The 20,941-nt window shown below is 41.9% G+C and overlaps 1 protein-coding gene across 1 annotated transcript in view; it reads right to left on the bottom strand.

The window, feature by feature from the left end:
• Positions 1 to 6,879: 6,879 nt before the first annotated feature.
• Positions 6,880 to 20,941, bottom strand: part of LOC139479676 (uncharacterized) — a 34,829-nt gene continuing 20,767 nt past the window's right edge. Inside the window, exons 2-11 of the mRNA XM_071262525.1 lie at positions 16,828 to 16,946; positions 14,245 to 14,487; positions 13,372 to 13,583; positions 11,685 to 12,113; positions 10,056 to 10,256; positions 9,617 to 9,718; positions 9,184 to 9,327; positions 8,832 to 8,993; positions 7,872 to 8,012; positions 6,880 to 6,973 (exon numbers count right to left, since the gene is read on the bottom strand). Coding sequence (XP_071118626.1) covers positions 6,920 to 6,973; positions 7,872 to 8,012; positions 8,832 to 8,993; positions 9,184 to 9,327; positions 9,617 to 9,718; positions 10,056 to 10,256; positions 11,685 to 12,113; positions 13,372 to 13,583; positions 14,245 to 14,487; positions 16,828 to 16,946 — 1,807 coding nt within the window. The 3' untranslated portion in view covers positions 6,880 to 6,919. The remainder of the gene's footprint in view (positions 6,974 to 7,871; positions 8,013 to 8,831; positions 8,994 to 9,183; positions 9,328 to 9,616; positions 9,719 to 10,055; positions 10,257 to 11,684; positions 12,114 to 13,371; positions 13,584 to 14,244; positions 14,488 to 16,827; positions 16,947 to 20,941) is intronic.

Raw genomic sequence — 20,941 nt, 5'->3', positions numbered from 1 at the left:
CGTCGTTCGAAACGGAAGTGTTACCTTCAAGAACTGTAACTCTGTATGTATTTCCGGTACACCGTTAAGTCTATTAAGCTTCCGGTTCATTCGTGATCATTCGTTTCTTTCCGGGAAAATGTGAAGGGTCTGCATCACGAACTTTTATTTTGGAAATGGGAAATACACATGTATATGTATTGTCAATTTGTTCACAGTGTGTTTTATATATTTCTATATTAAAGGATTCTTTTCATGAAAAATATAACTGTGTTTGCGAGAAGATACGTAGGCTTCATGATCGGTGACCATGAAAGAAATAAAGGGTAGTTCTCATTCCGGAAATGTTGTACAGCCGTATCTTTTGTAGTAGACATTGCTTTTTGTGTTCTGTATGTCTCCTACTTACTTTAGTTGAACCGGAGTTTATTCAAATTATGCGGTAGATTAAAACAAACAGAGTTCGTTTTGGGGACTTTGTTAAAACTTTGTATAAACAACAATAAACTGCAAGTCGGACTCATAAGGAAACCAACCTTAGGTTAACCCCGTAGTATTATTCATTAGGGGCATTTAATGCCCTTTGCTATGAATTTAAAAAAAACCTGTTACGGCTTAAGTTTCCAAGGCAGCACGTACGTTGGACATACTCGTATCTTCAAATGAGAGTATGGTTCATTTCCGGAGCTCTCTGTTGAAAGGTTTTGCCATTTCTTAAATGAAATAAACTGCCAGGGAAAAAGAAAGTATCAACACATGGTTGATGGTGTCTAAAAATGATACATGAAAGAAATGGTTATTCGATGGTGATGTATTTGATACCGGTATAACAGTTGTGTTTCGGATCTTACGTTTGCAATGTTTCGGGGACTGTTTTCAGCCCAGTACCGTTTTGATAAAGTTTATAATTCTTTGGTCGAATCAAATGTTTCAAGTGTACATTTTCTTTTTGCCGGGCAGTTTCTATCCTGTGGGCCAAAAAGGACCCATATCATACCTTTTCGTTTTGTGTTTTTTCCGAGACAAATATTCATATATCGCCACTTACGTGGTTATAACTATGTAGGTTCTATTGTTTGATAGGCATTACTTAGAAGCAAGACAGTCTTGCTTGACAACGGTATAAGGATCCATACCGAAACGTCGCCTTTACAATTTTAAAGAAGTTGTTATCCATAAATAACAGTGTCTACTTTGTCATGTATGTTCTATTTGCAAATACATACACGACTGAATATTATATTTCTCACGTATTCGTATTTATTTTCGAGTTACTCCCCCTAAAAGATCTGGGTTCAAATTTGTCTTCAGCAACCCATGCTTGTGGTTAAAGGGGGCTACTATACCCCGTTGACACGCCAGCGTTTATACTTATGTGAATACACAGATATGTAAATTTACTCACCATTAGACAGTGGGTTGTGAACGCAACATGTTTGCGACATGACATCGGGATTCGGGAGTATATTTGGATGAGCAAAGTACACAATTTACTCACGTAAGTATTTTTGCTACTGTGTAACTATAAATGCGCGTATATATATAAATTCACTATGCGTTCACATGAAATTAACTTAGATGTGTAAATAATGTATGTAAATGATGTAAGGTACACACATTCATCAGTCTGTTCACGACTTTCAACATAGAGAAAGGCTGTTTTCCAATCAAAGTAGAGTGAGAAGAGAGTTACCTTACAGAAATCTCTGCACAAAGCAAAATGTGTTTGATTTAATCTGTACACAAATGTTTGACACCTTGAAGCCCAAAGAAAACACCGTCCGCCCAGCTCTGGATGGCTGCATAAAAGTTGGTATTGCTTTTTACTGAATACTTTAGAACACAGAGCAAATCAACAGATGTATTAATTAGATCATCCTCTGACAAGGGCATAAACGTTCACAGTACAACATGTACACACAGTACAAATTTACATTTACATTTGCACCTGCTCCTGACAAATCAATTATGCAAATTTGCTCCTGGTGTAAATATACTTCACACATGAGTAAACGCGTTCACATGACAAGTATACTCACGTATGTATATTTAAACACGTATGTATAGAGGTGCATGTGAACGGGATATATAATACCCCGTTCACATGCGTCTCTTTACATGCGTGTGTATATGTGAAACGTGTGTATATGTGAAAATACATTCGTGAGTACGCTTGTCACGTGAACGCGTTTACTCATATGTGTATATTTATACCAGGAGAGAATTTGCATCATGTCTGGAGCAGGTGTAGACGTAAATTTGCACTGTGTGTATATGTTGCAATCTTAACGTTTAGGTCAACGTAAGAAGATGATCTCTGTTAATATCTGTTCTTTTGCCAACACCAAACAAATTGTCAACAGTCAACTTTTATGCGTATATACAGAGTTGAGCGGACGGTGTTTCTTTTGGTTTAAAGGAGTCAAAACCTTGCGTCCTAAAAAAATCAAACACATGTTGCTTCACGCGAACATTTTCGGTGAAGTAACTCTCTTCTCATTCAACTTTGATTGGTTAACAACCTGTTTTGTGTGGAAAGTCGTGAACAGACTGACGAATATGTGTGCCTTACTCAATTTACATACTTTATTTACACACCTAAGATGCTTTTCGTGTGAACGCATTGTAAATTTACATATACGCACGTATGTATAGTTACACCTGTGTAAAATTACTTACGTTAGTAAATGTTGTGCATGTGAACGGGGTATTAGTCTTGCAAAAGTATTTCTGTACATTAGTATATTTACATGCCAAGGCATGTATTCTGTACCATGCTAACGGCCAAACTTGGTTCACTTATGTATGTAAACAGGTCTCATCATGATTATGCTTCAGTGCCAGAAGACAGATGACTGTTATCAAAGGAAATAATTATCTAAAAATAATTATCATTAATAAATTGTTATTGAGCATACTCACGGTCAGTGTATTCGCAGCACGTAATATTCAGTTTTGAACAAGTTGCTCCCCAAAACCTCCTTTTATTTTGATTCATTTAATTTGAATGTTTTAGTATTTGCTCGCAATTGACAAGATGTCATTTCATTGACAGACATTTTCATTGTTTCCATCCATAAAAAGATAAATCGGTGTGTCTGGTTTCAACATTTTGAAACACCTCTTTCTTAATCAAGTCAGAAGGTAATGATTATCCTTTGTAAAACCGTTTCCTGAACATTCAGAATCACGTCATGTCAGAAAATGTACACCGTATGTTCCACGGGTTATCTATGTATGGATTATGTACAAAGTATGAAGCCAGGTCGTTGCGCAGAGACCGTGTAGTCTGAAGCATAATAGGGGCAATATGGCCGGGCTGTCGGTAACATCTAACAACCTGGGTTTAATAGAACACGCTCATCATCTTCCGCTGCTGTGACAGCCACCGTGAATTCCTAGTCTGGTGTAGTTATCTTCTTTTGCTACCCTGGCAACAGGTCATCATCTTCACATTGTGGAACAGCTCGGAGTTCCCTAAAACTTGAGCATCATGTTCTCGTCCCGGCCATCCGACGTTTACATGAGTAAAGGGATGCATGTGGTCGCAAAGAGCTTGAAGCAATATGAATACCAGCCTTTCCTGTTCAGAACGTCAGCCTGGGCATGGGCCATTGATTGAGATGCGAGTCCACATTCCACAACTGTGTCGATGGCACCAACACAGTTGTGGAATCCCCAGATTTATCGTTACCATCAATGCCAGCTTTTACGTCTTTTTAGGGGAAATCTGACATAAGTAGGACTCACTCAACAACAGCATGCACACGTCTCGCAAATACTTCCATACTGTAGATTGCCCTGCACCAAAACAGTTTCAAACAGTTCTGAACTAAGGAGACGAACAGCCATTAGACTGCCATAGGAACCTTACGTTCACATGACTGGTGTACATTCTGTAGGTAGGGAAATTTCAACATGTAACACGTTTCTTTAGTCAGTTTTAATTTCAGACAAGTACACAGAAAATATGAGAAATTCCTTCTTTTCTTACCAGGTACAAAGTTTTAATGCTACTCTTGTGTAAGTAAAACTAAGTTGTTTTGCACACGTCACACAGTTTGCATGTGGACGCATAGTAGATCATAGTATTAATACTTGTACTTACATATTCAAATTTACTCCACGTGCAATATTACTCGTGTATTTTCTGCCAATTGAATAGGTCATACAAACAGGTTCGCTGACTTGCTTGATGCTCGTCATCGTATCCCAATTGCGTTGATGTCAATCACTCGATTGTCTGGTCCAGACTCGATTATTCACAGGCCGCTGCCGTATAGCTTGAAGAGTGCGGCGTTAAACAACAAACATGAGTTTCTATGGACTACTTCACTTATAGACACCTGTATGTACCTCTATGTATTCTGAACCTGTAGCCATAACCGAATCTCTCTTGTTTTTGTTCAGTGTACAGTAACCGTACATTCCTAACATTATGAGTTTATTCCAAAGATAAATAAAAGTAAGTGAGTGAGTGAGTGAGTTTGTTAGATCACCCATCTAGTGGTGCCACAGAGGGCAACCTGTATATCCCATGAATCCATGCATCGCGAGAACAAAGAGTCAAAGACGATACTTTCAGGTAATGGTTAACTTTTTTATTTATACACGATATTCCCAATAAACGATGCCTGCACTGTTCAATTGGAATGAAACAAGCTCTCGAAAATATCAATTTTATTTAATGACTATGGTTTTCCTTCATTGAATGTTTGATTTTCTAATGAATAATAAAAAAATATATTTGGTGATATTGTGACTTTTCATTTCAAAACTGATTAGAATGCTTGTCCACGCTGTTCTCCAGATCATAAATAATGGTGAAGACAAGGTGTCCAGATAACTACCAAGAGACTTCCCAACTGCGTAGATCGATGCTCCTGATGTCAATCATTGGATTGTTTGGCCCAGACTCGATTATATTACAGACCGCCGCCATATCGCTGGAATATAGCTGAGTGCGTTGTTAAACAAGAAACAGACAAACAAACAAGACGTCGACATCATCCAAGCCTTTTCGAGCTTTCCGGCGGCACTCGTTTCAACTTGGCGATTTCCATTTCAGACTACACTTGAAAAATATATTGACACAGTTCTCGATTAAAATTTTGAAAACTGAACAAACGAACATTCCGGGATGTCTAATATATGGTTGAGATTGTGTGGCAGTGCTTCCCACGTACTGTGTGCATCGCTTCCTCCTTCAAAAAGGTTTATCCCACGGAAGCAAGAGATAGACGACAACTTTGACGGAATCAGTCGTACGGGACTTAACTGTCGTTCGGAATACCCTGTGTTAACATTTTCGAGGTTGCATGATTAGAAAACACATTCCGACTGTCACTTTCATGATCTAGTAAGCAACGCTTTGATTGGTCGGATGAAAGTTCGTTCTGACGTGATCCGTAATGGGATGTCATCAGATCTTCGTTCAGAGATAGCGAAAACTAAGATCTGATTTTAATGAGACAAGGGGAATCGAATCTGGGCCTTCGGCGTGTTGAGCAAACGTTTAAACCACAAGGCTTCCCCACCTCCCCGGTTGATATATGAAGTTGAAGTATATGATATATATCACACGTTTGTCCTAATACCGCCCCAACTGTGTTTGTATATCACAATAAATGTTCCCAGTGCATCGGACATGTTTTGAAGGATTTGGTGAGTGAGTGAGGTTTTACGCCGCTTTTAGCAATATTCCAGCAGTGTCACGGCGGGGGACACCAGAAATGGGCTTCACACATTGTACCCATGTCGGGAATCGAACCCGGGTCTTCGGCGTGACGAGTTAACGCTTTAACCACTAGGCTACCCGACCGCTCCGAAGGATTTGGTGAGCGAGTGACTAGGGTTTAAGCGTCTCTTTGAACAGTATTTCAGCTTTGAGGACGTGCCAACGTAATGTTATCGAAATCACAAAGTAACCCACGTCATATAGACGACTGCCACTTTGGTAAACCCAGAAGCACGTGATGGTACCTGACAGACACAGACGCACGTGATGGTGCTGACTGACCAAGGTCCATAATTGACGCGAATATGAGATTTGAATCAACCACCAGCTATCGTATAGTCAACCCATGCTATCGTATAGTCAACCCATGCTTGTCGTAAAAGGCGACTATACTTGTCGCAAGAGGCGACTAACGGGAACGGGTGGGCAGACTCGCTGACTTGGTTGGTGCATGTCATCGCATCCCAGTTGCGTAGATCGATGCTCAGGATGTCAATCACTCGAATTTTTACTGACCGCCGTCATATACCTGGAATATTGCTGAGAGCAGCGTTAAACAACAAAGAAACAAACAAATAAACTATCGCATTGTGGCACAAAGGCCGCAACTCTTTACAGGGACGGCAATGGTCGAAGACAAGACACATTAGTAAGGTTGTCCAGCATACTTGAACACAATCAGAACTTAATGTCACCACACGTTTCAATGGCAGTTAATGAAGATCCGGGGTAGAATAGGTCTTCAGCAACCCATGCTTGTCGTAAAGGCGACTATGCTTGTCGTAAGCGGCGACTAACGGGGTCGGGTGGTTAGGCTCGCTGACTTGGTTGATGCATGTCATCAATCCCCATTGTGAGGATCCATGCTCATGATGTCAATCACTGGATTGTCTGGGCCAGACTCGATTATATACAGACCGCCGTCATATAGCTGGAATATTGCGGAGTGCGGCGTTAAACAAAAATAAACAAACAAACAAATAATGCCCACCAGTCATTTAGCATGCTATGAGCACTACCAACTATGAAAAAGCGTTATAGAAGTCACTGTGTTTCAAACTATCCATTGAAATGTCATCACATGCATGAGTCGATGAATAGCCCGTGAGGTACTGGAACTGTTTTTACACGACAACCCGCCTGCAGTGGGTCACACGCCCGCCTGGTCCACCATGAGCACTTTGGAAACACCCTCCCTCCGTGTTACAGTCGTTTGGGCATGTAGTTGAATGGAGGAGGAACACTCACGAGCGGAGCCTGAAAATACGACACATGTGATTACAATATATACTTGAGAAGCGTATTGACCAAGCTTATAGACAAAGAACCTTAAACATTACATTTTGGGTATTTGCAAATTCATAGAAGATAACAAGTTTATGTAGTAATATGGACAAGCACAACAAAGCCATGATGTTAAGATTTGTGAATGTCTGTGGAATTAATGCAAACGTAGAAATGTGATTCCTCGCATCCAAGCAAGGCCAGGCCCATGACACAGAGGTATACTATCGGAGATATAATGCTTTCATCCATTTTCAACGCCATTTGGCAATACTGATTTGTCTCATGTTCGTCTAAGGATACAATATTTCAACACTAGAAAGTAGCTTTTGTTCAGGCATCTTCCCGAGGCAAGGGAGATAACTGACTTTCAAAGTTGAGTTTCCACCCTTGCCGAAATAAGCAGGAAATTCTGGCTTCGGTTGCAGCGCCACCAGTGACTATTACGAGTTATGTCCCTTCTATGTCCCCCAACTGACAAATCAGATTGCAACTCTCAAGACGATTTCATCGATAATAAAGATCTTTATTGTAATAAAACGGGTTTTACTTTGCGAAGTGCACCAAATCACTGATTAAAACATGAAAAGATTTGGAAAATATCTGTCGATTGCCAGTGGACGGTACACATGTTCTGCAAATCCTGCATTGGAACGAATTCGGCGCGGCGGTTGCCATGTTGGTTATTAACCGGATGTCGATTTCGTGACGGGATTTTGATTTAACTATGCATAGACTCGTTAGTCCTACCAAACTCCATAATTCCAGCTTAGTTCGGCAAAGGTGGAAACTAGATGTTTAAAGTCAGTTAACTCCATTGCCTCGGGAATATGATCTTGTACATCTGTTCAACATGAATTAAGCCACTCACAAGTCCACCATTCATCATATCAGTGATAGCTCGCTCCACTCTGCTGCACTGCTTGTCAATTGCACGTTGTTTGAGTGACGTCACCGAATGACTGCATTCCATCATGGCACACATGGGGTCATTTGGGTTGCACTGTTTGAACTGAAAGGGAAACATCCCCTTTATTGCACTTCACAATTCGAATTTATACTCACCTTCTTAAACAATTACCCGATTATCTAGTTTAAACTATTACCATTTGTGTTTCAACAACATTGTAAGCGTGAAAGATCTGCGTGACATTTTATTTTCCCACCGCATTACACGGAACCGTCAAGATCTGGGTTAAATCCGTCTTCAGCAACCCATGCTTGTCGTAAAAGGCGACTAAAGGAATCGGGTGCTCAGGCTCGCTGACTCGTTGTTTTACGCCGCACTCAGCAATATTCCAGCTATATGACGGCGGTCTGTAAATAATCGAGTCTGGACCAGACAAGCCGGTTACTGACATCATGTGCATCGATCCATGCAATTGGGATCGATGACATGCATCAACCAAGTCAGCGAGCCTGACCACCCGATCCCGTTAGTCGCCTTTTACAATAAGCATAGTCACCTTTTACGGCAAGCATGGTTTGCTGAAGACCTATTCTAAACCGGATCTTCACAGGTCTGCTATAATTGAGTCCAATAGCAATTAAGAGACCAACAAACAAGTATTGTATCTCATTGTCCTCGTGTGTATTCCAGGGACTGGAAGCCACAAGCCTTCACCCGATGATGTCATTGCCGGGATTCCCGGATAGGTCCCCAGTATCACATGCTTGTCGTAAGTGACGCCTAATGAGGATTCGGTGGTTCGGATTCGGACAATGTGGGGCCCGTCTGATTGTCGTCATGCCAGGACGTCATGCATATTTCTCATACCATCGACCACTGGTTTATCTGGCTTCGTAAGATAAGATTCTCTCACTCGCTCACCTGTTTGTATATATCACACTGAAAACCATTCCTCAACAGGAAGATGGCGATGTCCTCCCGTCTCTGGTCCACACAGTCAAACAACACCGAGTTGAACCGCTTCACCTCGCCATGTTCCTTCAGACCGGACACCAGCCTCGTTACCATATCGAGGTCAGCTCTCTATATCAACAGAGTCAGCGCTAGTCACACATTTTATGAGAGGCGTTTTAATGAAGGCGCAAAAATATATTCATATTTGTGAATAAAATTTGTTTTTTCATTTCGTACACTCGAAAAGGCTTGTACATCATCTGTGTACCTGCATTTCCTAAATACGTATGTCCTTGGTGAATAATGTAAATATACTCACTTTAATAGCACCTTTTAGAGCTTCCTCGAAGTTCGTTTCGTAAATGAAGACCTCCATGTCGAAATCCTGGACTTCCTTCTGCAGGTTCAAGTATTCCTGACTGCTGCACATCTTTCGACTGTAGGCCACTGGACGCCGTCCTCGCTAAGGGGAGCAAGATGTTGTTAAATTACTGTCAGCAATCGCGGATACAGCTTTTTGACAATGGGGCGGGGTGCGCAAACATGCTAACACATAATTCGGGAAACAATTAGCGTTTGTTAGACATAAAGGGAGGGAGACTTTGCAGCATGCATCCGAAAGGGTGCTTTCTTGATCTGCGGGTTCAGTTTCCAGGCCCTTTATCAGCTATCGCTATAAGGCCAAAACATTGCCGAAGAAACCTTTACTAACTTACTAACTACTGGCCAGACCGGAAATGAACGCTACGTACTAGGTCACATTGATCCGGGTCAGCACCTTGTCGCTCAAGGACGTCGATCACTTCTGGGTCATCCATGAAGAGATAGACGTAATGGAGAGGGTATCGCCCCAGCTGAAATTACAAAACGGGTCATCAGCAAAATAGGGTTTGCTTGTCGAATACATCATGCATAAGGTAACATTTGCAAGGTGAAAAGGTCGCCAACACAAAAGGTTTACATGCAGCCTATGTCTAATATATGATAGGATTTGCACGCCGAATTGATCATAGGATCCTGGAGTGCTCAAGGGAAGCAACTCCGTACAGTGAATTGTGGCGCCTTAGACGACTTGGCCATCTGTGCCTTCTTATCAAATATTTGCCAAAAGCCGTACTCTCTCTCATTCTTCAGCATTATGGTTATAGTACTATCCTGCGTGTCAACGGGCAAGCTCTTATAGTTAGTTACATTATCAGGTGTGTTGACGATGAAGGAGCAGTCCCGGGCAAGCATCAACGTCGCGTCTCTCTGGCGGAGGAGTATGGCTTTGAGTAATGACGTCCTCCCACACTTATCCCTCGCGTTAGCATACTTCTGACACGACAGCAATTTTTTCAGGTCGTCGATCGCATCGTCCTCTACTGCAGTGAACACGCGCCTCACATACGTCTGAATACAAGAAAGTGTCAACCAGTGAATTATTTCGTAAAAGGGAGTAGTAGAAGTAGTTAAACGCTGGTCCAGTCGAAGATACTATCTTGAAATTTCAGGATACTAACTTGAAATTTCAAGATTATAAGTTGACATTTCAAGATTCTAAGTTAAAATTTCAAGTAATCATCTTGAAATTTCAAGATGATTATCTTGAAATTTCAACTTAGTTCGAGGGGCGTTCAATAAGTTTTGCAACTTGGGCATTTGTGTTAACACAAACAATGTAAACTTGTGGCAGGTGTGACACTAGTCATAACATCAGGTTGACACGTGCCATAACAAGTTCCCGACACAACAATAAATTAGATGTGGTGGCTTCTTTCACCTAAGGGTGATCACAATCATGGATTCTCTCAAAGATGAACAACGCGCTGTAATAAAGTTCCTTACAGGCTCCGGTTCACAAGTCGAGAATTGCACAGGCTGTCATATGTGAATGTGAATTCGAACAGTTAAATCACCCACCCTACAGCCCAGACTTAGCCCCCAGTGACTATTTCTTGTTCCGGCAAATGAAATCTGTCCTATGTGGAAGACGCTTCCAGGATGACGAGGACATAAAGGCTACCACAGAGGCATGGTTAGAGGGCCAACCTGCGGATTTCTATAAAAGTGGTATTAAAAGCTTGACGGACAAATGGAATAAGTGTATTGAAGTGAATGGAGATTATATTGAAAAATATAAGTGCAAAAGATATTCTGCGACTTGGTCTTACATTGAAGTTGCAAAACTTATTGAACGTCCCTTATATGTATCTTCAAATTTCAAATTATTAAATAAAAAAAGAAATGGCCATCCAAGGCTTCCGCACAGACCTCCCCCGACGAGTTATTTACCAAATTTTCCGAAATAGAAAAAAACCCCTCCAAATCCATACCGGAAGGGAAGTAACTATTTAACTTGCCATTCATAAAAATAACCTAAGCAGTTATTACTTCAATTATGTGTCACTGTACCGCTCACACTTTCAACTACAAATTCAAAGGGATAATTGTTACGTTAAACTATGTCAAGTGGGAACTATAACATATCCCGGGGAATTTTATTAGGCGATCTCAGATGCCAATATTCGGCCTCATGCGAACACCAAATCGGAGCCAAACATTTCCATATTCAGTTAATGTAAGAATTCCTCAGTTTTGAAAAGGTTATCTGTGTATATTTTATCTTACACAGGCTCGATAAATACATGTTTAAGCATTATGCCAACTGCCTCTGAATGGTATGAAATATCTGATTAAAACAAATTCCAATTTTAGACAAAATAATGTTGTTTTTAATTTCCTGCCAGAGAAAGTAAAAATCTTAGATAAATCCCTTATCAATAGCTGTTTCTCTCTACTTATATTAGCTCCAGCTGCTCCCCTACACTTATAGTGTACCTGTATTGCATCCACAAGCTTGACGACTTCAAACACCTGTCGCGAGGAATGCTTTTTGGCATACTCTGCCGCTGACTTGCCAGAACTGTCCTTGATGCCAGTAAATGAGTAGTTTTCAAGAATCAGCTTCTCCACGGCATCAAACTGCTTGTTCTTGATGAGCCTCAGCACCTGCTCATCAATCAGTTTCATATACACAGGTAAGTTCAGCGCTTGGGCATAGTCACGTGCTGTTCTCCCAAACCTGTCCCTGGCAGAGATGCTCACACCTGCTGCAAGTACACTTCTAGCAATGTTCTCTGTCTCTTTGTATTTGATGATTTCAAACAGGACGGTCTGGCCGTCCATATTACGGGCGTCGAGGTCTGACCCCTGGAACAATCTCTCTATGACCTTGTCATCGCGTGGACGGAACTGACTCGTTAACACCTGTAATTTGAAATAGAGGTATAAAGTACAGCACCATGAAACACACGGGTATGGATTGTGATGCAGCTATTGTAGAACACGTTATTTCGCGCCTACGTTGACTACAGTACTTACGTCCATTGTTCATTGTACAGACACAGGTTGCCCAATAACCTGAGGCACCGCAATTCCCTTTGCAGAGTTGCGTCCCTTTAGACGTGCTGCCTAGGATTGTGAATTCGAATCCCGGTTCACAATGTTCATGTTTTCAGGTTTGTCAGCACCATACCAATGCTCGTGTGTTTCGTCAAAGTGGTAAACCCATAAGACGTGCACCGCTTCATGCTTTCCACAGACACCAAGATGACTGAAATACGGTTCAAAACGGCGTGAAACCAAAGTCACTCAGTAACGGTATATTGTCTGTTCGTGGAAAAAAACCTCATTGGCAATACTATCGGACGTTTGTTCTGGTAGTACAAGTGTTAACAGTGACCGCAAACTGACAATTTTTCTCCATGTCGTTGTTGTCCTCGTGGGTGTTGTAGTTTTGCTGCTAGTATATTATATAACTCTGTGTATTTGTTGTCATTTTACTTATTTCGGGGGGCACGGGGGGCACGGGTGGCCCAGTCGTCTAAGGCGCCGCGATTCGCTGTGCAGAGTTGCGTCCCTTGGGCACGCCAGAAACCTATGATTGTGGGTTCGAATCCCGGTTCGCCCCGTTTATGTTTCTAGGTTTGTCAGCACCATACCCGTGCTCGTGGGTTTCACTGAAGTGGTAAAAGTCTGGGACCTGCATCACTTCGGGCTTTCCTCCCACATTAGGCTGACACGCCGCGATATAACTGGAATACTGTTAAAAGCGGCGTTAAACCAAACTCACTCACTCACTCACTCACTTATTTCGTGATTAGGAGTAGTACATTTGGAATATCTTCTTGTCTGATATATATTTATACAAAAAGTATGGGAACGCCCTACATTTGAAACAGACTACGTTCAGACAGTTGTATTCAATGACAAATGTGCCGTCGGTCACTTTTCAACGATTGAAAATTTGATTGTTTGTTAAATGGATCATGAAACTATTGCATGTGTGTGTCACGTGCCTGCTCGCAAAGAGGTAAAACCTTGTTTCACGGTTCCCTACATTTCCTCATCACATAACACAAGACGACGGACCATTTTGTCCTCTACAACACAACCTTCTGCTATGCAAATCACTACAAATCATTAAAAGTCTAAAAGAAGTTTCCTTTTTTGCGAATATACTTACATGAAAGAAAAGAGGTTTAGCTTGGGAAGGATCGGAATACTCGTTGTAAAGGACACTTGTGTTTGGTTTTAAGTCCATGATCATTTCCATGGCGTCCAGGCTGTTAGTTTCCCACGTCACCGCCAGGAGGGGCTGTGGGACTTCCGGGCATTCTGGGTAGTGTCTCTGATAGGCGTGATCCCTTGTGTTGACGTCGTGATTGGTCAAAATACCTGCACGATTACAAAGTTAACATTTCAAAACACAAAAAGGGTTTTACAGAGTATATATATTGTAACATGTTTAATCGTTAGGTAGAAAGGGGGTAGCTTCAGACAGTGAAATTAACTGTATTTGCATCTTTGAAAGTGCTGCAAGATATACGAAGATATATAAGATGTACAGTAAACTACGGTTATAACGAACTCAAAGGGACTACTATTTTTAGTTCGTTATATCCGTAGTTCGTTAAAAGCACATATACAGCATAACTACAGCAAACAGTCGGGACTAAAAAGTTAGTTCGTTATGTCCGTCAGTTCGTTATAAGCGTGTTCGTTATAACCGTAGTTTACTGTATATGCATTCTATTCATCAGATGTAATATTTTTCTTTACGATGTCACACAATTGACCAAGCACAGTCGGGATATACATGTGTTCTCATTTTCAGGCAAACAGTTAAACAAATAGGTAACGACAGAGTTGACTTGTTTATTTCCACTGTTGTATTCTTCCCACATTCTGAAATCCGTTAGTCATTCCTTTCTTCATTTAGACTACAGCTTCTAAAATTCCACTTAAAGATAATGTACATAGATTTCGCTAACGCCATTACATCACTGAATATGTATCACGTATGGTTTTGATGGTACAAAGGCACAGAGAGTCTCACCTTGTTTGTGCCACATCCGCACAATGAATCCTAGACCGCCAACAAATGCCAGAGCAAGCTCAATAGAGTTCTCATATTTCTCAATCAATTGTAAAAGGTCTGTTTTCCTAACATCATCCTGAATCAATGTCTTCATATTCACAATCTTCCCGTTCTTGACTGTTGTCAGACGAGACCACATGAGGAGCAGACGTTCAACTTGCTTCCGGTCTGGCTGGGGCTCCTGCAATAATACCCACAGACCTACGGAAAATCAAAAGATGTGCAATACAATCGGTGTTGTATCTCAAACATCGCACTTGTAAAATGTTGGGATATATGCTTGATAATTACAGAAGCAAGATAGGCAAATGACGTACTCTATACCACTGAAGGCTTCGTTTATGCATGCGCAAAATAAACCAATCTTGTCATTAATGTGTCGACGAAGTGATATAGCATTTCATGAGCATGGCGTTTACATACCAAGGACCCCATAACCAGTGCCCCGTTCCACGAAGCGAGCTTCCCAGATGATCGTATCTACCATACTTAACATAGGCTTACGACTGTCATAGTGCTAAAGTCGCTTTATGGAACGAGACCCTGGGTGGATCTGGGATTCAAACACCCGATCATCTGATTACAGGGCGATGGAGTAGCCTGGCGGTTAAAGCGTTTCGCGGTTTCGGGCTCATTGCTACCATGTGTGAAGCCAATTACTCGGGTATCCCCCGCCGTGATATTGCTGAAATATTACTAAATGCGGCTAAAAACCATCTTCACTCACTCACTCTGATTACGACACGAAGAAGGGATAGCAAATTACGACCCCGTGGGCGACTACAGGAACACCTGCCAGTATATCCACGCGATATATTTCTAAACTGACTCAGTATCGTGTACGATCCGTGGTAGAATAGGTCTTCAGCAACCAATGCTTGCTGTAAAAGGCGACTATGCTTGTCGTGAGAGGCGACTTGCGGGTGGTCAGGCTCGCTGACTTGGTTGATGCATGTCATCGTAACCTAATTGCGTGGATCTTTGCTCATGATGTCAATCACTGGATTGTCTGGTCCAGACTTGATTATTTACAGACCGACGTAATATAGCTGCAATATTGCTGAGTGCGGTGTTAAACAACAAACAAACAGTATCGTGTTCGCCCGCTGTGCCATGCACCACACACTGACATGTCTCTCTGTCATGAGATGTACCATGCACCACACACTGACATGTCTCTCTGTCATGAGATGTACCATGCACCACACACTGACATGTCTCTCTGTCATGAGATGTACCATGCACCCCGGCACTGACATGTCTCTCTGTTATGAGATGTACCATGCACCACACACTGACATGTCTCTCTGTCATGAGATGTACCATGCACCACACACTGACATGTCTCTCTGTCATGAGATGTACCATGCACCACACACTGACATGTCTCTCTGTCATGAGATGTACCATGCACCACACACTGACATGTCTCTCTGTCATGAGATGTACCATGCACCACACACTGACATGTCTCTCTGTCATGAGATGTACCATGCACCACACACTGACATGTCTCTCTGTCATGAGATGTACCATGCACCACACACTGACATGTCTCTCTGTCATGAGATGTACCATGCACCACACACTGACATGTCTCTCTGTCATGAGATGTACCATGCACCACACACTGACATGTCTCTCTGTCATGAGATGTACCATGCACCACACACTGACATGTCTCTCTGTCATGAGATGTACCATGCACCACACACTGACATGTCTCTCTGTCATGAGATGTGCCATGCACCACACACTGACATGTCTCTCTGTCATGAGATGTACCATGCACCACACACTGATATGTCTCTCTGTCATGAGATGTACCATGCACCACACACTGACATGTCTCTCTGTCATGAGATGTACCATGCACCACACACTGACATGTCTCTCTGTCATGAGATGTACCATGCACCACACACTGACATGTCTCTCTGTCATGAGATGTACCATGCACCACACACTGACATGTCTCTCTGTCATGAGATGTACCATGCACCACACACTGACATGTCTCTCTGTCATGAGATGTACCATGCACCACACACTGACATGTCTCTCTGTCATGAGATGTACCATGCACCACACACTGACATGTCTCTCTGTCATGAGATGTACCATGCACCACACACTGACATGTCTCTCTGTCATGAGATGTACCATGCACCACACACTGACATGTCTCTCTGTCATGAGATGTACCATGCACCACACACTGACATGTCTCTCTGTCATGAGATGTACCATGCACCACACACTGACATGTCTCTCTGTCATGAGATGTACCATGCACCACACACTGACATGTCTCTCTGTCATGAGATGTACCATGCACCACACACTGACATGTCTCTCTGTCATGAGATGTACCATGCACCACACACTGACATGTCTCTCTGTCATGAGATGTACCATGCACCACACACTGACATGTCTCTCTGTCATGAGATGTACCATGCACCACACACTGACATGTCTCTCTGTCATGAGATGTACCATGCACCACACACTGACATGTCTCTCTGTCATGAGATGTACCTGGGTGATATTTCTTGTACCAGTGAAGCGTCTCCTGCCAACCGTCCGGCTTTTCGTCCATCAGGATGTTCAACGCCGTCTGACTCTTGTCGTTTGTTATTTGGGTATCGCACCCACACCTGGAAGCCCAGAAGTAATATAGAATGTGATAAAGGGCGTCACTTTAAAGACATACATTACAAAAGCTGGAACCTTGAAGACATAACACTGTTTATATGTCACATCTTCATGTCATTACGCAACTTAATTGTTTGCAACGACGTCCCAAGGCCTTCACTCCATGGAGATGCATCAAGTTGCCATGTAACGTGTACAACCAATAAAGAAATTGTTATCCACGAAAAGTCTTTACACATTACAAAAGATATATCCTTGAAACTCTACACCAAATACTTAGATAATAACTAACGAGCCATGAGGCATTACGGATTAACTGTCCGGAGTGAATGGGTGGCGCTAATCCCGAGCCTTTAGCGAGAAACGTACAATATTCAGTCACAAGGGGCAGATAACTCTAGTCTCAAGTCGGCTGTTCTATATATTACTTTAACATTTTAAGAGAGAAAATGAATATAAAACATGAATTGTCAACCCAATAGAGAAGCATCACTGAAAGCAGCCTAGTGTATTCGTGACAAATCTCACAGGGATTTCACTATTTGGGACAAATCATACTATGTACCCATAAAGGGATGTTACTATTTGGGACAAATCATACTATGTGCCCATAGGGCTGTCACTATTTGGCAACCAATGCTTGCCGTAAAAGATGACTATGCTTGTCGTAAAAGGCGACTAACGGGATCGGGTGGTCAGGTTTGCTGACTTGGTTGATGCATGTCATCGATCCCAATATCGTCGATCGATGTTCATGATGTAAATCACTGGATTGCCTGGTCCAGACTCGATTATTTACAGACCGCCGTCATATAGCTGCAATATTGCTGAGTGCGGCGTAAAACAACAAACCAAAAGCAAAAGAAAGTATACACTTGGAAAATGAATTTGACAAAACCATTACAAACATTATCAAAACGTTACTAGGCTGACCTGTTGTGGGATACTCATTGTTTGGTACAGGTAATCTCGCCTGTGGAACCCATATCAAACACATCACCATCGAATAACCATTTCTTGTTTGTTATATTTTTTGCCACCCCCAAACATGGGTTTTGCCCGACAGTTTATCATATTGTTTATCTTATATGCTGAATAAATGGCACCAGTGTCAGTTTATCTTGAAATGTCCACCATTCCTAAATAATTTCAAAATTCTCGTCCTCGCCCTTTATTCAAACGAATTTTGATTCTGGCGCGTTTTTATTCGTTAAGACGTGAAATGATTCATCACGAGGACGGACGTGTGATATTATCTCGTGCTGCACAGGATGCAAGTCATGCAGCATAAGGAGCCCGCTGTGACATGAAAGTTCCCAAGATCCTTTGTACTCACTCTTTCATCAAATCTGATTTGTCATTCCTTATACGTTTATTGCCTTTGTGCATTCATGTCCACTGGGCTTATTCCCTTACCAACACAATACCCGGGTATCAATGAATTGTATTTACGTTGCATAGATCACACACCGAGTGATCCCTTCCCATACAGTTCCACAACGTGACGTCCGACATAAAGTTTAATAAGTCATTTAATACCAAGCAAAACGTATATGAGGGCCACGACTGCCGCCAGTTTGTGTTATGTAATGTGATAGTCACGTGAATTAGTGAAACTAGTGAAACAGTTCCAATATGGATTCCTTCCAATGCTTGGCGAGATAACATGTGAGGTTCAGATTAGCCAAGTGTTGCTTGTCCTGTCTCAATAAACTTCACTGCGACTCATTGCAATGTTCTATTTTTTAATCAAAAACGTTTCTACTGTGTAACTCCAGAATTGTCAAATTGCATGTGGAATGTTTCCAAGAAAACCCGAACCCTAATGTATGTACATAAGCGGTTTTATGGGTTATAGTAAAAAGTGTATTTTTGTTTACTTCACACGGCTTACGTTCTGATACTAATGAATGTTATAGTGTAGACCTCTTGGTGGCATACATGGAGTATTATTTGTCTGTGTAACTTAATAAACAAATCAGCATGAAATACTCATATGCCCGCCAATATGACATGTCCGGTTGTGCGCAATGCTTTAGCTCCTGTGAACTATGTTCACTGGGCCTTTTTGTAAATGGCCAAATTGCAGCACTAAAAAAATTATTAATGGTGTTGTTTTGCCATTTACAGTTAATGATAGAATATGTAACTGTATTTGTAATGAGTAAGGCTGAGACATACGGACGAACAACTTCTTTATTACAATTAGGAGCGATGGTTCCGGTGTAGGTTCAAACACCGTTATCAAGCAAGTGAAGTACAGAGTATGGTTGACAAGAATATATAAAGGATAGGAGGCAGTGTTTATACAGTTGAGTAGGTTTAAGATTAGTTACACTGTTGATTTGTAATGAGTTGTGTTTCTGTATGAAGTTAGTCAGTGAATGCAACAACCGTGTCCATGACACTTTTGGAGGAACATACACACAAGCAATGCAGAACTTGCCAACACGAAAGGAAATGTATTCAGTTCTGCGAGATGACATTATGTGCCAAGTTTGGTGAAGAAATATGGTACGGTTTTCAAGATCTGCCCCGGAAACGAGGACTACCGCCATTTTCAGTCTAAGTCAAAGTCGTTGCCATGGAAACTCGAAAAATATAAAACCTTTTTAATCCCAAACTATCAAAAGGCAACAGTTCACCACTAGACCTATTTATGTGCCAAGTTTGGTGAAATATGGTACGGTTTTAATGATCTGCTCCGGAAACGAAATGTGACGGACGGAAGGCCGGATGGCCGGAAGGACGGAAGGAAGGCACCCATTCCTATATCCCCCCTGCCACTTCTTGGCGGGGGATAATAATCGTAACCAAGTAAAACATTACAGGTGGAATTTCATGCAAAATCGTTATTGTTTCAGACTTAAAAAGTAATGTCACATATATTTAAAGATGTATTCAATTTCCCTGACAGGATTCAGTGTAAGAATAGAGTCCAAGAGGAATAATGACTTCGGCGTAAAACAACAATCATTCCCTCACTAATGTCCCCAATAGTTTAGAATCCATGTACTTCAGTTGCATATTATGAATCAGTGAGTTGGGCTAACATCGATGTTAGAAGTACCTACGTAATAGCTCGTTGTGTCCATCTTCCCCAGGCAAGGGAGTTAACTGACTATTAAAGTCCAGTTTCGACTGGATTTTTAAAGTCAGTTAGTTCCCTTGCCTCGCGAAGATGGTTGAGTCAGGATAGATTCGGAATAAGACACAGCCCCTGCGTCAGCTCCGGGTTAACATAGGACCCCAGAAACCTATGCTGGTTCTGAGAGGCGACCTAATGGATCGAGTGGTCAGGCTCGCTGAATTGATGGATTGTGTGTCTTGGTACACCGATGGCACACTATATCGATCACTGGATTGTCTGGCCAAGACTAGATTATTAACAGACCGCCATCATATAGCTGAAGTACTGATGGATGTGGCGTTAAACAAGAAACACACTCACACAGAAAACACAAAGGGAAGCAGATCTCAGATGTATATCCCTTTGGTAACACCCACGACCACGGATGTCGTTCTGGCAAACCAAGGATATCATAATCAAGGTTAATCTTGGCTCGAACCCACTACCAAGGCACCTGGTAACTAAGGGAGGCAACTGGTTCCTGCTAAAACAAACTTGAACATCGCCTTTCCGAAAAGCGGGCGTTCCGAATACAGCGGAAGAATACATTGTCATTCAAAGGGGACAGCTGTGGAGAGTACTTGCTGGACAATGAAGTGAATACAAAATCGTATGGCCCATGAACAAGACCTTCCACCCGATTATGTAGACACGCAGGTTCGATTGTCCGGTTATGTGTTGTTTTTTTCAAAAAGTTTGTTTAGCAAAGTTTGAGTGAGTATGGCTTTACGCCGCTTTCAGCTATATTCCAGTAATACCACGGAGGGGACACCAGAAACGGGCTTCTACCTTTGTACCCATGTAGGGAATGAAACCTGGGCTTAACCAATCTGCTATCCACCGCACCTTTTTTTGGCAAAGATCTAC

This window comes from Haliotis cracherodii, unplaced genomic scaffold (assembly GCF_022045235.1).
Source record: "Haliotis cracherodii isolate W230 unplaced genomic scaffold, xgHalCrac1.p SCAF_1, whole genome shotgun sequence".
In the NCBI taxonomy this organism is placed as follows: Eukaryota; Metazoa; Mollusca; class Gastropoda; order Lepetellida; family Haliotidae; genus Haliotis; species Haliotis cracherodii.
This window is presented reverse-complemented; position numbering and strand designations above follow the sequence as displayed.